The 20421-nt window shown below is 27.4% G+C and overlaps 4 protein-coding genes across 4 annotated transcripts; all 4 read left to right on the top strand.

Moving 5' to 3' along the window:
• Positions 1–1784: 1784 nt before the first annotated feature.
• Positions 1785–3551, top strand: LOC118442069 (uncharacterized). The gene is made up of 7 exons (XM_085655368.1): positions 1785–2132; positions 2223–2500; positions 2565–2813; positions 2871–3123; positions 3183–3251; positions 3311–3400; positions 3486–3551. Exons 1-7 carry the CDS (start codon positions 1785–1787, stop codon positions 3549–3551), a joined length of 1353 nt encoding a protein of 450 aa, XP_085511494.1.
• Positions 3552–5653: 2102 nt separating this feature from the next.
• On the top strand, positions 5654–8702 carry LOC118442063 (uncharacterized). The gene is made up of 9 exons (XM_085655395.1): positions 5654–6001; positions 6092–6369; positions 6434–6682; positions 6740–6992; positions 7052–7120; positions 7180–7269; positions 7340–7393; positions 8270–8353; positions 8592–8702. The coding sequence occupies exons 1-9, from the start codon at positions 5654–5656 to the stop codon at positions 8700–8702; spliced, it is 1536 nt and encodes a 511-aa protein (XP_085511521.1).
• Positions 8703–10097: 1395 nt separating this feature from the next.
• Positions 10098–13896, top strand: LOC118442044 (uncharacterized). The gene is made up of 11 exons (XM_085655413.1): positions 10098–10442; positions 10535–10812; positions 10885–11133; positions 11191–11443; positions 11498–11566; positions 11626–11715; positions 11793–11848; positions 11978–12027; positions 12133–12173; positions 12574–12705; positions 13822–13896. Exons 1-11 carry the CDS (start codon positions 10098–10100, stop codon positions 13894–13896), a joined length of 1638 nt encoding a protein of 545 aa, XP_085511539.1.
• A 1113-nt stretch (positions 13897–15009) lies between these two features.
• Positions 15010–17415, top strand: LOC118442031 (gustatory receptor for sugar taste 43a-like). Its single transcript, XM_035867177.2, has 9 exons — positions 15010–15044; positions 15116–15301; positions 15376–15622; positions 15768–15830; positions 15900–15989; positions 16073–16164; positions 17023–17052; positions 17192–17318; positions 17395–17415. Exons 1-9 carry the CDS (start codon positions 15010–15012, stop codon positions 17413–17415), a joined length of 891 nt encoding a protein of 296 aa, XP_035723070.2.
• Positions 17416–20421: the final 3006 nt, after the last annotated feature.

Here is a 20421-nt window from a genome sequence, read left to right on the forward strand (position 1 = left end):
GGCAAGTAAATTGTTTTATGTTTCGCAAAATTGTTAGATATACTATTTTTAATGAGTTTTAAACTATAAATAGTTGTATAAAGATGAAATTTAGTCAATTGAATGAACTACTAAAAAACATGTTAACGACTACTATTGATTCGCCACAACATAAAAGAGTTCTTCAAAGGAGGAATATTAGAAAGGATGAGCATGCATCAAATGATATTCGTCAAACGTATAAATTGGACGAAGACGTTATAAGGATAAAAAAAGCGAAGTAATTTAATAACCATATAATTACGGTCGATTTGTATAAAATTGTCGTATTAATTTTTTATATATTTCATTTCTTATCGAAGGGAGATACATCTGGAAATAATCAAGTGTGCTAGGAATATAAACGATGCTTATAGCTTACATATTTTATTGTCTACATTAGCATCTTTAATTTTAATCATCATTATATCTTACAATTTGTTCTGTTTTTTAATATCTACGGACTACCGTGAACAACTGTTAACAACTTTCAACTTTTTATATTGGATTTTTCATTTTGCGATCAAGATCGTTATAGTAAGTTATGAATGTGCACGAACTTTCACCGAGGTATGTTTCTTATGAGTGTTCATTATTTTTTTTTACGATAATGAATTTTTTTTCTTCAAATTTCAATCAAAGGTTGAACGAAATAAATATTGATGTTATATCTTATTTCTTTACATGCGACAAACACCGGAGATATTCTTTGTGAATTGTATGAACCGTCAACCAGTAACGAATTTCGTGCAGAGGTAATAATTGATTAATACAAATTTACGAGAAATTAATAACTATCAATACTTTATTATAATTACAGATTAGTGATTTCACTCTACAGCTTATTCAAAACCCACTGATTTTTAGGATTAATGGCTTTTTTGATATAGATCATACATTGATACATAATGTACGTTCAAAGCATAATTTTTGCTACTGACATTTAGATTTATATTAGCATTATAGATAATTAATGTTTATTATTTTCAGGTGATCGGTATCATCGTATCTTACATCGTTATTCTTATTCAAGTTGGTAACATATCACAAGTTTCAACTGAAAATTCGACGTTATCAACTAATAATGATTGAGAAATATAAGATCATTTTTCGATATATGTCTAGAGCTATATTAAGTGTAGAAATTTTTAGTACTGTTTATAGCATTAAATATACATAGTAAGCCGTTTATATTTCTCATCCATCACATGTACTTTTTTATAGCACAAATATTTAAAAAGTGTGAATACAATCAGACTATACCAAATAGCTGCATATATTTATTTCTTTTTCATTTCTGCTTCCAAAGTGATTTCTTTTTTCATTGCATTATCAGTACTGTTACTTTTGTTTTATTGTTATGTTTAATCCTTCTATTTTATTTTTATTTTATAAAAAATATATGTTATTAATAAAAAAATATAATAATAAGAGGCATTGAATTTTCCTCAACTAAATAGTAATACTCGTCCTTTTATACTTTCACTGACTTAAACATTATTATAAATTATTCAAGATAATATTATTAATGAAATAGAGAGTGTTATCGACTCGATGAGTACGCAACGCCACAATTGAGATACTATCGCGCATTACGATAATATCCTTCGAAGACATCTTATCGTACACTGCTTCAAGTTTCAAAATAAGAGACGAAAACAAAGATAAAAAGAAAAATTACTTCGATATATTAAAGTTTATTTTTCTATTCTACAAGTCATTGTGATTTGTGTTTGTCGACAATTGGAAAAGACGAGTAAATAAACATGAAAAATTTATTTGAGAGATTTAGAAAGAAAGAAAATGTTCGACATATTTCAAAAATTGATAAATTAAATTATGAGCGATCAAAAAGTATGAGTGATGTTTTGCGGCCGATTGATATTCTGAGCATTATCTTTGGATTGCGTGTTTTTGGATTTCGCCGTGATTGTTCAAGACGAATATGTAGTTTCCTTTATTCAATGTCACTTTGCTGTCTATATATTGCTGGTCGTTTTTATTGGAATCATAACAAAATAAACGGTATACATACAACTATATTTCATATGACAACTATCATACATCATATGGTGATAATTATAATACTTATAATGGGATTATATCAGAGCGAGGTGAGTCCTAGAACTGTGAATAATGTATTAATATTTACAATTTTTTTTATAAAATTATTCACTGATTATTTTGAAACGAACAATACACAGACATCGAAATTATGTACTAAAAAAATAAACGAGATCGACAAAACGCTTCAAGCGTTAGGCTCATCAGCATCTTTCAACAACATTTACAATAGAACAATAAGGGACATAACGATAATTATCATTTATTTGTTCTCCTTTATTATGATAACGATCGTAAAGCAAATTTTAAGAGGTCAGACGTTTTTTAAATCACTTGACAAATATATCATAACAATATTACATTTATATAGTTTTATTGTCGAATTTTTATTGGTGATCGAATTCATTACCATTGTAAGGTATGTAACATATTTACGTATTAATTTATTTTTATTATTAATTGGAAATCTTCGAAATACGTAGGTGCATCAAATCGGAATTTCAACGAGCGAACAAACTTCTTGCCGATGTCAGTATACTACCTGTTTCTTCTATTGCTTCGGAATTATTTGAACACAGAGAAGCTGATGGTTCTTTTTCTATAGAACGATCTCTTCCTGTCGGTTCGAAAAAATTGTTTATCGTTGCACCGTCATTAAGACAAAGGCAGACGCAATTTCAAATTTCGATTTACAAAATAAATAGAAGTAGAATGCTATTACGAACAATCAGGTGAGCCCATCGAACAAAGTATTATTTATAATATGCGTGAAAATTTGATATTTTCAGACAGATTCATCTGGAATTGCACAGAGTATCCAAAAATCTTAGTAATATATACGGCATACAGATATCTCTAGAAATTGCAATGTGTGTTTTGCTTAACACGTATACATTATATACGTTTTATGTGAAGTGTAAGGAAGAAATACGTAACACTCAAGAATTGATTTTAGTTTTCTTTAGAATATTTTTGTTGTGTATACAACATTTGACTAAGATTTTTATCGTTAATTATGTATGTGATAAATCAACAAAAGAGGTATGGGAATGCAGTGATTCGTAGTCTTATTTTATATTACGATTTTATGTTTTTTTTAGGCTGAGCGAACCAATGAAATTATTCATACATTTTATGGTCAAAATACTGATTTCGGGATTCAAAAGGAGGTTGTTATTTCTATGAAATATTTCAGAATTTACATGAATTAATAATATTTTCACTACAGGTGGAAATATTTTCTTTGCAAATGATGCGACATCATAACGCTTATACCGCATTCGGTTTATATAATCTTAATTGCAAACACATTTGTTCAGTTAGTATTATTATTTACTTACAATCATGTTCTAAAAGTGAAGTAAAATATAATGAGATATATAATTTACTTATTTATTCTTCAGTGTATCGGCATTATAACGACATATATGATTATCATGATACAAGTAAACGATTCAATAAAAGAATGATTATAAATCATTACGCTAGTCCTTTAACTTGTTCACCGTAGCAACGATGAAAATGTTAATTTAAAAATTTACAAGTGTATTCTTATATAATACTTATAAAACGGTAAATCGAAATAATTGGGCTTTGTTTACTTTAACACCTAAACACATTTTAACACCTTTAACACCTAAACACACTTTAACACTTTTAACACAAAAATTAACTCCGATATAACATCCTGCTTAAGAAATAATCTTTTATTGATTTTCTTTTGATTATGTGGTAATGTGTGTCTTTTATCGAAAAGATGAAGACGAGGAAAATATTTAACAAGATAGTAGAAGTAGAGTATATAGGAAATTGGTGTAGTTTTTTCCCAAGCTAACAATGCCTAATAATATTTGTTATGAAATCATTCGAGTACAAAAAAGAACAGAAAGAATGATAGTAAGAATTAATACTGCTATCAAACTCCGGCAAAAGTATTCGCTTGAAAATAAGGAAGGAAACTTTAACATTTATTTTAAAAATGAGAAATTATATTTTCGAAACAAATCGTTCGTATTTAATTGCTCTTCTCCGATATCACTTATGTACGTAAAGTAATATGATTTATGTATGATGGTATGTCTGATCACGTCACTTACCTAATCTAATTCTAACAAGTATTATTACTACTTCCCCGACTACCATTTGATTTTTTCATGCGATAGAAGATTCATTTAAAGAAAGAAAAACAGGAAAATGGAGAAAATAGAGAAGAATAGAAAAAGATAACATCTGAATATTGAATAATTTTAATTTAATTTCTAATGGCAAAAAAGTTAATACCTATAAGTGGGTTTCATCGAACGATCGCATCAAAGAAAAAAACAGTTCCTATTTATTCGAACGCGAGTCATAACATCCGAACTAGGTCATAATAATAATATCCAATAAGATCTTAATAAGAAATAATGCAAATAAAGCGTTGTGAGTTGTTTTAATTACCATTTCGAAACTCAACATTGTATATACTGCATTTCTTTGTTTCAAAGGATTTTGAGTATTAAGTTTCTCGATCAGTGTTTTTGAAATAATTAGTTTCTTCGAGAAGAGAGGAAAAATTCAAATATAGTTGAATCCTTGAAGAATATTTTAGAAATATTTTCATCAGTAAAGTTTCGACGTGGCATCAAACCGTTGATAATAATTAATTCGATTTTTTACACTGATCTAGTAGAATATTTCATCGATATTAATATTAACATAATCGGTTTAGTTTATGATTACTTCTTTATCATTTTTTAAATTTCGATGATCTATCTATGTTCATTTTCCACATTTACTTACACAACCATTACTTATACAAATAACGCATCGATTATACATTTATAATGGTTATATGTTTTATATCGTCCCAATTATCGCTGGTATTCTTAAAAGAAAGATGAAGTTTTTCATATCTGTAATTTATTTAATTTATTGGTATATTTTTCTTATATCATCTTTTGTTATTTTTTCCAGAAGATAAAACGTTTCAAGTTGCAAATAGAAACTTGTATTCGATCCATGGAACAATTGAATTTGATTCATTCCAATGAATTTGTCTAAATTCTTTGGGCAACAGTGTTATGCAATGTTATTTTTTGTTTTTATGTTATTAATACGGATATTTGATCCTTACTCATCATTTGGGATAAATTATTAGAAAAGTTTTATCATAATTTATTTATATCTTTTTCCCATTATCATATTTACATACATCGATTTATACAAAATATTAATGCTGTTAACAAAAAATATAATAATAAAAGGTATTGATCATCAGCTATATTATGAAACTTGTTCTTTTATAGTTTCATCATCTTAAACACTGTTATGAAATATTCAAGATAATGAGAGATATCAACCAAATAGAGAGCGTTCTCGTCTCGATGAGTATCGCAGCGCCACATTTGAGAGACTTTCACGCATTACTATAATATCCTTCGAAGACACTTTGTCGGACTCTGTTAGAGTGTCCTGAAATAAGAGACAAAAACAAAGATAAATAGTGTAAAGACTGCGATATATTAAAATTTATTTTACAATTAATTGTGATCTGTGTTTGTCAACGATTAGAGAAAAAAACGAAATAAGTATGAGAAATTTATTTGAGAGATTTAGAAAGAAAGAAAATGTTCGACGTATTTCTAAAGTTGATAAAACACAGTATGAGCGATCGAAAAGTATGAATGATGTTTTGCGACCTATCGATATTTTGAGCATTATCTTTGGATTGCGTTTTTTGAGATTTTCTCGAGGTCGTACCAGACCAATACTTAATTTCTTTTATTCGATGTTACTTTGCTGTCTATATTTTATATCTCGTTTTTATTGCTCAGACAACAGAATAATTGATGTACACGAAACTATATTTCATATTACATCTACCGTACATTTTATAGTGATAATTGCGATACTTATAATAGGATTATGTCGAAGAGAGGTGAGTCCATGAACTGTGTATGATATATTAATATTAACGATTTTTATTATAAAATTATTCACTGATTTTCTTGAAACGAATAATAAGCAGGCATTGAAATTATGTGCTAAAAGGATAGACGAAATCGATAAAACGCTTCAAGCGTTAGGCTCATCAGCATCTTTCAACAACATTTACAATAAAACAATAAGAGACATAACGATAATTATTATTTATTTGTTCTTTTCCTTTACGATAAAGATCGTAGGGCAAATTTTAAAAGATTGGCCGTTTATAAAGTCGTTAAAAATATGTTCCTTCATATTTTTACATATGTATAGTTTCATGATTGAATTTTTACTGGTGATCGAATTCCTTACCATTGTGAGGTATGTAATGATTTCACGCATTAATTCAGTTTTATTATTAATTGGAAATCTTCGAAATACGTAGGTGCATCAAATCGGAATTTCAACGAGCGAACGAACTTCTTGCCGATGTCAGTGTTCTACCTATTTCTTCTATAGCTTCGGAATTATTTAAACATAGAGAAGCTGATGGTTCTTTTTCTATAGAACGAGCTCTCCCTGTCGATTCGAAAAAATTATTTATCGTTGCACCATCATTAAGGCAAAGGCAGTCGCAATTACAAATTTCGAGTCACAAAATAAATAGAAGTAGGATGTTGTTACGAACAATCAGGTGAGCCTATCGAACAAAGTATTATTTATAATATACGTGAAAGTTTGATATTCACAGACAGATTCATCTGGAATTATACAGAGTATCCAATAATCTTAGTAATATGTATGGTATACAGATATCCCTAGAAATGGCAATGTGTGTTATGCTCAACACATATGTGCTATATAATTTTTATGTGAAGTACAAGGAAGAAATAAGTAACACTCACGAATTGATTTTTCAATTCATTAGAGCGTTTTTGTTGTTTTTACAACATTCGACTAAGATTTTTTTCGTTAATTATATTTGTGACATAACAACAAAAGAGGTATGGGAGAGCAGTGATTCATTGTACTATTTTATATAATTACTTTACGATTTTTCTAGGCTGATCGAACCAACGAAATTATTCACACATTTTATGGGCAAAATACGGATTTCGAAATACACGAGGAGGTTAATATTTCTATGAAATATTTCAAAATTTAAATGAATTAATATCTTTTTCTGTACAGGTAGAAGTATTTTCTTTGCAAATGATGCGACATCATAACGCTTATACCGCATTCGGTTTATATAATCTTAATTGCAAACACATTTGTTCGGTTTGTATAATTATTTATGTATAGTCATGTTATGAAAATGAGAAATATAATTTATTTTCTTATTCTTCAGTGCATTGCCATTATAACGACATACATGGTTATCATGATACAAGTAACCGATTCAGTAAAAGGAAAGTCATAAATCTCTATTGTAGTCCTTCATCTTGTTTATTGTAGGAACGATAAAAGTGTTGATTTAAAAATTTATAAGTGTATTCTTATATGACATGAAAAGAGTAAATTAAAATATTGTCCTTTGTTTACTTTAATACCTATAAAAATTAACTCCGATATAACTTTTTGCTTAAGAAATAATTTATTAATAATAGATTAATAAATAATAATTATAATATCTAATCATTTATTGTTCATTTGAATATCTATAAAAATTAACTCCGATATAACATCCTGCTTAAGAAATAATCTTTTATTGATTTTCTTTTGATTATGTGGCAATGTGTGTCTTTTATCGAAAAGATGAAGACGAGGAAAATATTTAACAAGATAGTAGAAGTAGAGTATATAGGAAATTGGTGTAGTTTTTTCCCAAGCTAACAATGCCTAATAATATTCGTTATGAAATCATTCGAGTACAAAAAAGAACAGAAAGAATGATAGTAAGAATCAGTACTGCTATCAAACTCCGGCAAAAGTATCCGCTTGAAAATAAGGAAGGAAACTTTAACATTTATTTTAAAAATGAGAAATTATATTTTCGAAACAAATCGTTCGTATTTAATTGCTCTTCTCCTATGTCACTTATGTACGTAAAGTAATATGATTTATGTGTGATGGTATGTTTGATCACGTCACTTACCTAATCTAACTCTAACAAGTATTATTACTACTTCCCCGACTACCATTTGATTTTTTCATGCGATAGAAGATTCATTTAAAGAAAGAAAAACAGGAAAATGGAGAAAACAGAGAAGAATAGAAAAAGATAACATCTGAATATTGAATAATTTTATATTAATTTCTAATGGTTAATACCTATAAGTGGGTTTCATCGAACGATCGCATCAAAGAAAAAGACAGTTCCCACTTATCTGAATGTAAATGTAGGTCGAAATATTATACAAAAGTAATTAATTTCTCGATAATTTCTAAACTCCCATCTTGCAATACTATTTAAATATAATGTTTTACAAGATAAATATGATTATGAAATGTAGCTATTAATCGAATAATTAAATAGTAAATATAATTGATTATACGATCATGTACATAGATGATTTTTCTCGTAGAATAAAAGTAAAGTAATTGTTGCGTTGTGAGGAACGCAATTACGAGAGTGTTTCCAGACACGCGTCTCGCACCAGACAAGCGATGATAGTCAATTTACATGGAGAAAGTTTCCTCATATTTTCCTAATAGTCAGAGGTATAAACCTACTGGTCACGATGAATAAGGGTAGAGCGATATTAGGCTAGGTTACCATGGTAGACCGTCAGCAAAATATCACTCACCGCGTTCAAATTAATGGAAGAACGCGAATTCTTTTGGAGAATCCCGTGGAACTCGTGAGATAGATGCGAGACAACAGATATAATGTGAATTGTAGTTATCACAGTATATTTATCGTAGTATGATATAATTGTTTTGTGTTCTTGTGTAGTGAATCGTTTTGATTATTTCTAAGCCAGTAATATAATAAAACTCGGAGGTCTAGATATTGTGAGTCGGAAGAATGTAAGGTTGACTGCTACGATTTAGTTGATATCCTGGATATCTCCATTTGAAACATAGCAGGTGATATTGATAAGACTTGGTTATCTTACCAATGAGTGCGACTGTGTATAAATTTCTCTCGAACTATCCACGAAGGTATTAATGAATTAGGAAAGGGAAATGAAAAGGGAGGAATTTAAGTAAAAAGTATCTGGAATGGGAAAGCAATATTCTTATTGGTAGTGGACATGTCATAATAGTTCGTTCGAAATATTTAACCAATCTCATGCATGATCCTTCATTCTAATAATCGTTTGGATCCAGGATTATTGCATTGATATTTGAAAGGTAGGTGTCCGACTCGACATATTATCGAAAACTAAATACTTTACTAACAATTCCTAAATTTCTTTTTATCTACTTATTTTCATAACGATTATCCAAGGAATTCCCAGGGACAGATATATCTGATAGAGATATGTGGTCCTTAGGAGAAAGTATTGTAGAAAAAAGTATTGAGCTTGTGTACGTATATCGTTCATACATTTAGGGGATAGTTCTGTAAATATCTGAGATTGCGCATGTATGCGTCAAAATAATATTAAAACATGCAATATTTTAATTATTTTTCATTGATCTATTATAATAACTTTGGTTAACATGTGCAATTTTAATTATATCTAGAAAGATTGGTTGTCAATATTGCTATTATTGTTTAATTTTCACGTTAAAACTTTTCATTTTATTTTTATTATTATAAAAACAATAATCTAATAAGAAATATAATAAAAAAAAAAGGTATTGAAATTTCTCCAGCTAGATTATAATTAGGTACTTGTCTCTTTATCTTTTCAACGTCTTAGATATTGCTATGAATTACTCAAGATAAAGACCAAAGATAATGACAAAAAATGATATCAAGGAAACAGACAGCGTTATTGATTTGATGAGCTCTATAGCGGCACTGGAGGAACTGTAACGCATTATTATAGTATCCTTCAAACACATCTCACCGCATTCCATTCGTGTCTCACAAAATAAGAGAAGAGAATAGAGGCAAAAAGGATTAAAAGCTTGAATCTTTTCAAATTAATTTATTTATTATACAAACAAATTGATTTGATTGTCGATGATTAAAGAAGACAACGAAATACATCATGAAAAATTTAATTGAAAGATTTAGAAGAAAAGATGTTCGGGAAGTCTTTAGAATTGAGAAAATTCCATCGAAAAGTATAAGGGATGTTTTATGGCTGATTTATATTCTAAGCAATATTTTTGGATTGCGTATTTTCGAATTTCGTGGATATTCAAAACCTATACTTAATTTTCTTTATTCGACGACACTTTGGTATTTGCACTATGTCGGAACATTTCATCGCGATAAATGGAAAACCAACCTTAGTATATATAAATTAGACGGATTTATACTTCATATTATAGCTATAATATATCATATAATGATATATATGATACTTATAATGGGATTATATCGGAGCGAGGTGAGTCCTAGAATAGATGTGTATGATATATTAATATTTATGATTTTTCTATAAAATTATTCAATGATTTTCTTAAAATCAACAATACATAGGCATCGAAATTATGTGCTAAAAAGATAGACGAAGTTGATAAAACGCTTCAAGTATTAGGCTCATCGACATCTTTCAACAGTATTTACAAGAGAACGATAATGGACATAATGATCGTTATCATTTATTTGTTCGTCTTCTTTACGATAATTATTTTAGAACAGGTTTTAACAAATCAGCCGATTTATAAATCGTTCATGATATATTACTCAATGTTTCTACATATATATGGTTTCATGATCGAATTTTTACTGGTGATCGAGTTTTTTACAATTGTAAAGTATGTAATAGTTTTAACTATTAAATTTTTTATATGTTTTTATTGTAAATTGTAAATTTTTGAAATACGTAGGTGCATCAAATCGGAATTTAAACGAGCGAACGAACTTCTTGCCGATATCAGTATGCTGCCTGTTTCTTCTATTATTTCGGAATTATTTGAACACAGAGAAGCTGATGGTTCTTTTTCTATAGAACGATCTCTTCCTGTCGATTCGAAAAAATTATTTATCGTTGCATCGTCATTAAGACAAAGGCAGTCGCAATTACAAATTTCGAGTCACAAAATAAATAGGAGTAGAATGTTGTTACGTACAATCAGGTGAGCCTAACGAATAAAGTATTATTTATAATATTCGTGAAAATTTGATATTTTCAGACAGGTTCATCTCGAATTATATAGAGTATCGAAAACCTTTAGTGATATGTATGGCATACAGATATCTCTAGAAATGGCAATGTGTGTTATGCTTGACATAATTGTGTTATATAGACTTTATGCAAAGTATCGGGAGAAATCATGTAACACGTACGAAATGATTTTTGAATTTACTCACACAATATTCTTATGTTTACAATATTCGACAAAGATCTTTATAATTAATTACATCTGTGATAAAACAACGAAAGAGGTATGAAAGAGCAATGATTCGTCGTTCTATTTTATATGACTATGATTTTTCTAGGCTGAACGCACCAACGAAATTATTCACACATTTTATGGGCAAAATACGGATTTCGAGATACAAAAGGAGGTTAATATTTCTATGAAATATTTCAAAATTTAAATGAATGAATATTGTTTCCTTTACAGATAGAAATATTTTCTTTGCAAATGATGCAATGTCGTAACATGTTTTCCGCTTACGGTTTATATAATCTTAATTGCAAGCACATTTGTTCGGTTGGTACAATAATTTACGTATAACGCTGTAAAAGAATAATAGGAATAAAATATCTAATAATTTTTTTATTCTTCAGTGTATCGGCATTATAACGACATATATGGTTATCATGATACAAGTAACCGATTCAATGTTAGGAGGATGATAAATCATTGAGTTAGTTTTTATTACAGAACTTCGTTTTATCAATTGTACAAATAATACAAGTATAATTATAATAATTTACCAATCAATTCTTATATGAAATAAAATATCAAAAAGAAAAAGAATAAAAGTTTTGACATCTTTAGCAGCTTTAATAGCGATAAAATGTAAAGTCAATATAACGTTCCATTTAAATAAATAATTTCTTATTGATTTTTATTTGATAACGAAGTAAAGTGTATGCATATTGATTAATTTTTTCCATCGAAAAGGCAAGGACGAAGAAGATATTTATCGTGTTGGAAGAGGTTGGGTAAGCAGAAAATTAATAATTTTTATCTCAAGCTAATGATGCAAGTCATAGTAATATCTATTACGAACACACTCGAGTATAATAAGTCTAACAAGTGTAGAAAGACTAATAGAAAGAATTAGTATCGTTCGAAAACTCCTGAAAGGAGTCGTGATAAATTCTAAGAAAAGGAACTTCAAAATATAATATTTCTTGAAAATGAAAAGTGCTATTTATAGTAAGAAAATTAAAAAGTCTTGTGAAATGTTTCAATTAAAAAATTTCCAACGTTCTACTATGCCATTGGTTATCGCGAATTCGTTCGTTAGCATTAAAATATTTTGTTAATCGAACGATTAATACGATTGGCTTTGTTTATGTTATTTGTTGTTTAATTTATTATGGTATCTTATTCTATAAGTTTAAGGATATGTTAGGTATTTTTAAGGGTGCTGATAGATCAGTTGCGGCAGGAATAATGTCCACAATTACATTTGTTGGTAACGCCTTTTTCTATATCATAACAATTTTCGACGATTTAACGAGGAAAAAGGTAAAATGTTTCCATTCAAATGATAATTTTTTTCTTTATTGTATTGTTAAGTGATATATTATATACAAGAAATAATCAAATAAATCGATAAATCGATTCGTTTTTACAAACGAATAAAATTGTTCATAAAACCATTGGAAATCTGTACACAAATAATCGATGAACTGAACATATCGAGTACTTATTCTTCTCATTTTTAATATCAATGTATCGTAAACATATTGTTAATTTTTATTATATTAGGCTTAATTGTAAATGATAATTTTTGGTTAAGCGATATCGAATTATCGTTCGAATACAATTCAATGTTATAATTCTATTACTTCAATAATTATTTTCTCATCATAACGATGGTAATCGAATTTAATTTTTTTCTTTTGGATCAGGTAAGTCAATGTTTTTATTTATTACGAAATAAGTCAACAATTACTAAACCGTATACGAGACAACGATGACGGAAGTATGTTCTCTTTGACAATTTTTTTCTTTTTTTTTTTTTTAATTTTAACAAATTTACAATTTGTGCAAAGTTACAATTGCAAAAAATGTTAATAGAAGTAGATATTGATTTTTTTTTATTTTTCTATATGTCGCAAACACTGGAGACATTTTTGTACGAACCTTCGACCAGCAAGAAATTTCACGATGAAGTAAGAAACAATGTGTGTCACTGAGGAATAACAAATTACCCATTAAATGTATTATTTTTCAGATTCATCATTTTACGTTTCAACTAATTTAAAATCGTTTGACGTTTACCGCTTGCGGTTTCTACGATCTAAATCTTTATATATAAATCTAAATATTTATTTATAGTGTAAGTTAAAAATGCAATTTCTGGATATTTCTTATCTTTTATTATATAAGAATTTAATATATATGTATATATTTTAGGCGATTATTCAAGAATATAAACAATAATTAAACGTTGTAATGTCCCAGTAAAATTTTGAAAAATATCAAATCTTTCAAATAAGAGATTTATAATTCAAGATTTATATGTTTATATACCTCCATTTTAATGACAGAAAGAAAGAAATTATTGCTGATTAGTTTATAACTGTAATTCTGTGATTCTAATTGGAAGCATAGCTAAATTCTCTACTTTTTCTTTAGAATTTGAATTGCGAAACTGAACCAAATATAGTAAGTACATCTAATAGGCTTATATTTGAGATGTTTAACAGCTAATCATTTATATATATATATTACGCTTATTCGTAATTTATTTTGATAACAATATAAATTAACGTCAATATAACGTTTCGTTAAAGAAATAATTTCTTATTGATTTTCTTTTCATAACAAGATAATGTGTGTAAATATGAGCGAATGCATTTCATCGAAATAACAAGAGCAAAGAAAATATTTCACGTGATGAAAAAGCGGGATGAGTATGAAAATGGAAGTTTTTATTCCAAGCTAACAACGCAAATTATAATAATACATATCTATTATAAAAGCACTCAAGCGTGATAAGAACGGAAAGACATATAGTAAAAATTAGTATCATTCGAAAACTCTAGCAAGTAGTCTCTTACAAATTAGAAAAAAAACTAAACGTTCTTTTTGAAATTGAAAAGTTGTGTTAAAAAAAAAAAGAAAAAAAAACTAAAATATTTTAAAATGTTCCAGTCGAAAGATTTTCAATGTACCATTATGCCATTGATTATCATTAATTCTATCGTTTCTACTGGCCTATTAGAATATTTCGTTAATCGAACGATTCAGATGATTGGGTTTTATTATGCCATTTGTTGTATAGTTTATTATAGTATTTTATTTTATCTATTTAAGGAAATATTGGATATTTCTACGCGTGTTCAAGCAACAGTAGTGGGAAAAATAATCACCAAATTTCGGTTTATTAATAACGGCTTTGTCTATATCATAGTAATTTTTGCTGGTATTTCGAGAAGAAAGGTAGATATTTTTTGATTAATTGATAAATGTTTCCCTTAAGTGATTATTGTATTATTAAGACTGATATTTTATATATAACGATAATACTGATATTTTATATATAACGATAATAATTTAATTAAAAAAACTTCATTTTTACAGTGGATTAAATTGTTCGTAAAACAATTGGAAATTTGTACACGAGAAATTGATAAACTGAATGTACCGAAGAATTATTCCTCTCTTTTTCGTTATCAATGTATCATAGGAGTATTTGTTATTTTTATGATAGTAGGTTTAATTATTGATAATATATATTGGTACTCCTATATCAACTTACCTTTCAATTATATTTTAAAATTACAATTTCATTATTTCGATAATTATCCTTATATCGTAACGATGGTCATCGACTTTACTTTTGTCTTTTGGGTCAGGCAAGTCAATCGATTTATTTATTATCAAATACATCAGCATTTACTAAATCCTAACGAATGATTTTAAACAGATATATAAAAATCAACTTTGGTCAATTGAATAGTGTACTTCAAAGTATGCTGACAACAACTGTTGATTCTCCTCAACATAAAAGAGTGCTCCGAATGAAAGATAATTGGGAAGATGATTCTTCGTTATCTACTGTTTATCGAATGTACAAAGCGAATGAGAACATCGTGAAATTAAAGAGAATCAAGTAAGTTATTGATAATTAATCCAAAACGATTTATTATTCTTCTTCAATAAGGAATTTCCTCTTATTTCTTGCAGGAGAATCCATTTTGAATTATTGAAATGTGCCAGAATTATAAACGAAGCTTATGGAATACGAATTCTTATATCAATATCTTCATGCGTCATATTTATTATTACATTTTTATACAGTCTATACGCTATTTCAGTTACAAACAATTATGACAATTGGATGAATGAGTTCTATTCGCATTTCTATTGGATTTTATATTTTGTCATCAAGATTTTTGCAATAAACAACATATGTGAGATAACAATGGCAGAAGTATGTTCTTTTTAATAAATTAATTTTTCTTTCTCTTTTGTTTAACCTTATATTTGATATTAAGAATACATATAATCTTTTGAAACTTCGACAGAGTTTAATAAAAGTATATATTGATTTTTTTTTTATTTTTCTATATGTCGAGAACACTGGAGATATTCTTTGCGAATTGTATGAACCTTCGACCAGCAAGAAATTTCGTGATGAGGTAAGAAACGATGCATGTAACTGTATAATATATCGAATTACATATTAAATGTATTATCTTTCGTTTCAGATCCGTGATTTTACGTTTCAACTAACCCAAAATCGTTTGACGTTTACCGCTTGCAGATTGTACGATCTAGATCATACATTTATATATAGTGTAAGTTGAAAATGCAATTTTTAGATATCTTTCATTACATAAGAATTTATAATGAAATTAATATATATTTTAATATGTTTTAGGCGATAGGTTCGATTACTACCTATCTCGTTATTCTTATTCAAGTTGGAGATAAACCTAAAGTATTCTTAAACAATACGAATTATAATTTAACGTTAGGAATATAACGAACGAATTAAAATGTTTTTTCATTCGATAAATGTATCACACGTAATCGACAATTTTTTATATGGTACAATATTTTGTTTGACATCACGTTTTTTTTTCATTTTTTCTGCGTTATCATAAAAAAAGTGAAATAAGAAAAAAATAAAGAGTAGATCAGCAAATAATAACATTTGTGTGTTGAATAATATTTACATGGTAATATGATAATAGTTATAAGTGGATTTTATCGAACGATGTATAGAAGAAAAGTAATGTTTCTACGTTTCCGAACGTGAATGTAGGTCAGAATATTCGATGAAAGCGTAATAAAATATAATGCAAGCAATGAATTGCGCTCAGTCGTAGTGTCATTTCAAAACTCCACAAAGAATGTTCTACATTATCTTTTTTTTTTTTTCTTACGAATTTTGAATACCAAGTTCTTCGATTAGTGTGTTTGAAATAATTAATTAACAGGAAGAAAATAAATAACATTATTTTTGTTGAAGTATATCTTAGAAATGTATTTATCTGGGGAATTTCGACGTAGCGTCAAACCGTTGATAATAATGAATTCGATTTTTACTACTGGTCTACTGGAATATTTCGTCGATATTAAGATTAACGCAATCGGTATAACTTATGTTTGTTTCTCTATTGTTTTCTATTTCTCGCTGATCTATTCATTATCGCTACCTATTACAATATTTGAACAAAATCAACCGTCAATTGCAAAACTAACACTACAAATATACGTTTACATCGATTACTTATTTTACATTATCACTATTATCACTGGGATTCTTAGACGAAAGGTGAATTTGTTTGTTCTTATAATTTATTTAATTTATTGAAATTTTTACAGTACGACATTTTTCGCTATCTTTCGTAGAAGGTAAGACGTTTCACATTGCAATTGGAAACGTGTATTCGAACTATGGATCAGCTGAATATACCAATGAATTTGTCTAAATCTTTTTGGCAACAATATTATCCTATCTTATTTTTCGTTTTCATCGTAATGTCTATGGCAGTTTTAGATTATTCATGGATAATATTAATAGAGTCTTGTTATTGGAAAATTTTTATTTATTTTTACCTCGAACGTTATCCCTTTATTATATTATTAGTAATCGATGTTACTTTCGTATTCTGGATAAGGTAAGTAAATCATTTGATCTATAGCAAAACATACTCAATACTTGTCAAATTCTAATGAATCTTGAACTTAAAATAGGTATATAAAAATCAAATTTAGTCAATTGAATGAACTATTGAAAGGTATGCTTACAACTACTATTCATTCGCCGCAACATAAAAGAGTCCTTCGATATAGAAGTAACAGCAAGAACGATTCTCCGTTATTAAATATTCATCGAACTTATAAACCTAACGAAGACATTATGAAGATAAAAAAAGTCAGGTAATTATTTATAACGCAATTTTATAAAATAATTATTTTGATTTTTTATATTTTTCATTTTTTGTCAAAGGGAAATACATCTGGAATTAACCAAGTGTGCTAAAAATACAAACGATGCGTATAGCTCATATACATTGTTCTCTCTAATAACAACTTTCATTTTAATCACTATTACAACTTACAATGCTTACTATCATTTAATAATTAAATGCTATTATACGGATCTCTTGCAATGTTTTACTTATTTATATTGGATTTCTTACTTTGGTTTCAAGATTATCATTGTAAGTCATGTATGTGCAAGAACTATAACAGAGGTATTAATTATTTATTAATTATTTTATTCTTTTGTTATAAATTTTTCCCCCCTCATATTTTAACGAAATATTGAACGAAATAAATATTGATGTTATATCATATTTCTTTACATGCGACAAATACCGGAGATATCCTTTGTGAATTGTACGAACCGTCAACTTGCAAGGAATTTCGTGCTGAGGTAATAAATTTATAAAAACAAATTTATTAGGAATTTAATATCAATAGTTTATCATATTTCTAGATTCATAACTTTACTCTACAACTTATTCAAAATCCGCTGTCATTTACAACTTGTGGTTTCTTTAATCTCGATTATACATTGATACATGGTGTACGTTCAAAGCAAAATTTATACTATAGATTATTAGAGTTATATTAAAATTACAGATTAATGTTCATTATTTTTAGATGTTCGGTGCTGTTATAACTTACCTCATTATTCTCATTCAAATTGAAAATGTATCATCATATACTTTCGTTGAAAGTTCGACCTTCACGGTTAATGATTTATGAGAATTTTAAAATCATTGTTAGATGCAGATTTATCTGGCACTATAAAATGCATCAAAATATTTTAGTAATTTTAACAGTATTTTGTAATGTTTACAATATTTATAGTAATTTGTTTATATTTACTTACAACAAATCTGCTGTTATTATAGCACAAATATTATTACTAAAAAATATGAATATACTAAGAAAATATTATATATGAATTGATAAAAATACTCTCCAAATGGCACTTTGTTATATTATATATTGTATAACATTTATCTTCATATTTTTATCTTGCAATACTACTCTTAATACAATATTTTTTACAAAGTAAATGTGTTTATGAAGTAAAGACATTAATCATATAATCGAATAGATAAAACATATAACTATATCTTTAAATCTAATAATTTGTTTAATGGAATAAAAGTAAGGCAATATCGAAATGCGTTTTAATCATTTTTCATTGGCTTAACATAGTGACCTTGGTCAACATAGGCAACGTAATTCTCTTTATATCTAAAATGTTTCGTTATATTTAGAAAATGTGAGTTCTACTGATTTCTTCCATTGTTTTTGAATCGATTGAATACAGAAAAGCGGATGATTTTTATGCAAATGAATTTTACATAGAACAATCATTATATATTCTATAATTATATTATATAACAAAAAGAAATCAAAAACAATGAAAAGTATAATTAATTTATTTATTTTTCAGTGTATTGTTTTTATTATGATATTCATCGTTGCCATAATTCAAGGCGAAAATACAATAAAAAAAGTATCATAAATCATTGCGCCAATCCTTTTTTTTTCGATTGTTACAAATGTAATTATAAAAATTTACGATTGGATCCTTATAAAAAATAGAATGGTAAAGCAGAATAAAAAAATAAAATTTAACTTCAATACTACGATCTGCTTCATAGATAATTTCTTAATGATTTTTATATGATAACGAGGTAATATATATAAATATGTATGAATACCTTTCATACAAAAGATAAGGACAAATGATAAAAAATGAAAAATAGGGTGAGTAGGAAATTTCTAGTTTTTATCCCGAGCTAAATTGATGTCATAATAATATCTATCTTGGAAAAACTTTAGTATAATAGAAATAGAAAAACTGGTAATAAGAATTAGTATCGTTCGAAAACTTCAGCAAATAGTTTCTTATAAATTGGAAAAAAAATTTTAACATTTTTTCTTGAAAAGTGAAAAGTTGCATTTTCAAAAACAAGAAAAAAAAAGAAATTTTAATCTTTTAGAATGTTTCGATCGAAAGAGTTTCAACGATCTGTTATGCCACTGATTATTGCGAATTCGATCGTTTCTACTGGCTTATTAGAATACTTCGTTAATCGAACGATTCGTACGATTGGTTTTGTTTATGTTATTTGTTGTTCAGTTTACTACAGTACTTTAACTTATACGTTAAAAAATTTAATTGATATTTTGGCGGAAGACCAATTAACAAAAACGGCAGTAATAATTAGCAAGTTCGAATATTTTAGTAACTTCTTTCTCTATGTCATATCACTTTTTGCTGGTTTAGTTAGAGAAAAGGTAGGATCTTTTTAATTAATAGACATGATTTTTCTTTAAATGTTTATTATGTTATTAAATAATATATTATATACAAGAAATAAGAAATAATCGAATAAATTGGTAAATTGATTCGTATTTACAGCAAATAAAATTCTTCATAGAACAATTGGAAATTTGTACACGAAAAATTGATGAATTAAACATATCGACAATTTATTCTTCTCTTTTCCAATATCAATGTATCGTAGGTGTATTTTTGATTTTTAACATGTCATGCTTAATTTTACTCGATATATTTTGGTACATCCATAAGAACTTATCACACAATAATATTTTAATACTACACTATTGTTACTTCAACAATTATCCTACCATCGTAATAATGATTAGCAACTTTACTTTTATCTTTTGGATCAGGCAAGACAATCATATTATTTATTACGAAAAGAAATTAATATATATTAAACTGTA

Source organism: Vespa mandarinia, chromosome 2, assembly GCF_050613455.1.
Source record: "Vespa mandarinia isolate Hongniang chromosome 2, ASM5061345v1, whole genome shotgun sequence".
In the NCBI taxonomy this organism is placed as follows: domain Eukaryota; kingdom Metazoa; phylum Arthropoda; class Insecta; order Hymenoptera; family Vespidae; genus Vespa; species Vespa mandarinia.

Bases quoted from the DNA above. Each gene is read 5' to 3' on its own strand.
- LOC118442031 (XM_035867177.2), top strand. From the start codon at position 15,010: ATGGTCATCGACTTTACTTTTGTCTTTTGGGTCAG. The intron at 15,831-15,899 runs GTAAGAAACGAT...CTTTCGTTTCAG, and splicing joins GCAAGAAATTTCGTGATGAG to ATCCGTGATTTTACGTTTCA. The intron at 16,165-17,022 runs GTTAGGAATATA...AAATTTTTACAG, and splicing joins AATACGAATTATAATTTAAC to TACGACATTTTTCGCTATCT.
- LOC118442044 (XM_085655413.1), top strand. From the start codon at position 10,098: ATGAAAAATTTAATTGAAAGATTTAGAAGAAAAGATGTTCGGGAAGTC. The intron at 10,443-10,534 runs GTGAGTCCTAGA...AACAATACATAG, and splicing joins TGGGATTATATCGGAGCGAG to GCATCGAAATTATGTGCTAA. The intron at 11,444-11,497 runs GTATGAAAGAGC...TGATTTTTCTAG, and splicing joins GTGATAAAACAACGAAAGAG to GCTGAACGCACCAACGAAAT.
- LOC118442063 (XM_085655395.1), top strand. From the start codon at position 5,654: ATGAGAAATTTATTTGAGAGATTTAGAAAGAAAGAAAATGTTCGACGT. The intron at 6,993-7,051 runs GTATGGGAGAGC...CGATTTTTCTAG, and splicing joins GTGACATAACAACAAAAGAG to GCTGATCGAACCAACGAAAT. The intron at 8,354-8,591 runs GTAATTAATTTC...GTCTCGCACCAG, and splicing joins GGTCGAAATATTATACAAAA to ACAAGCGATGATAGTCAATT.
- LOC118442069 (XM_085655368.1), top strand. From the start codon at position 1,785: ATGAAAAATTTATTTGAGAGATTTAGAAAGAAAGAAAATGTTCGACAT. The intron at 2,133-2,222 runs GTGAGTCCTAGA...AACAATACACAG, and splicing joins TGGGATTATATCAGAGCGAG to ACATCGAAATTATGTACTAA. The intron at 2,501-2,564 runs GTATGTAACATA...CGAAATACGTAG, and splicing joins GAATTCATTACCATTGTAAG to GTGCATCAAATCGGAATTTC.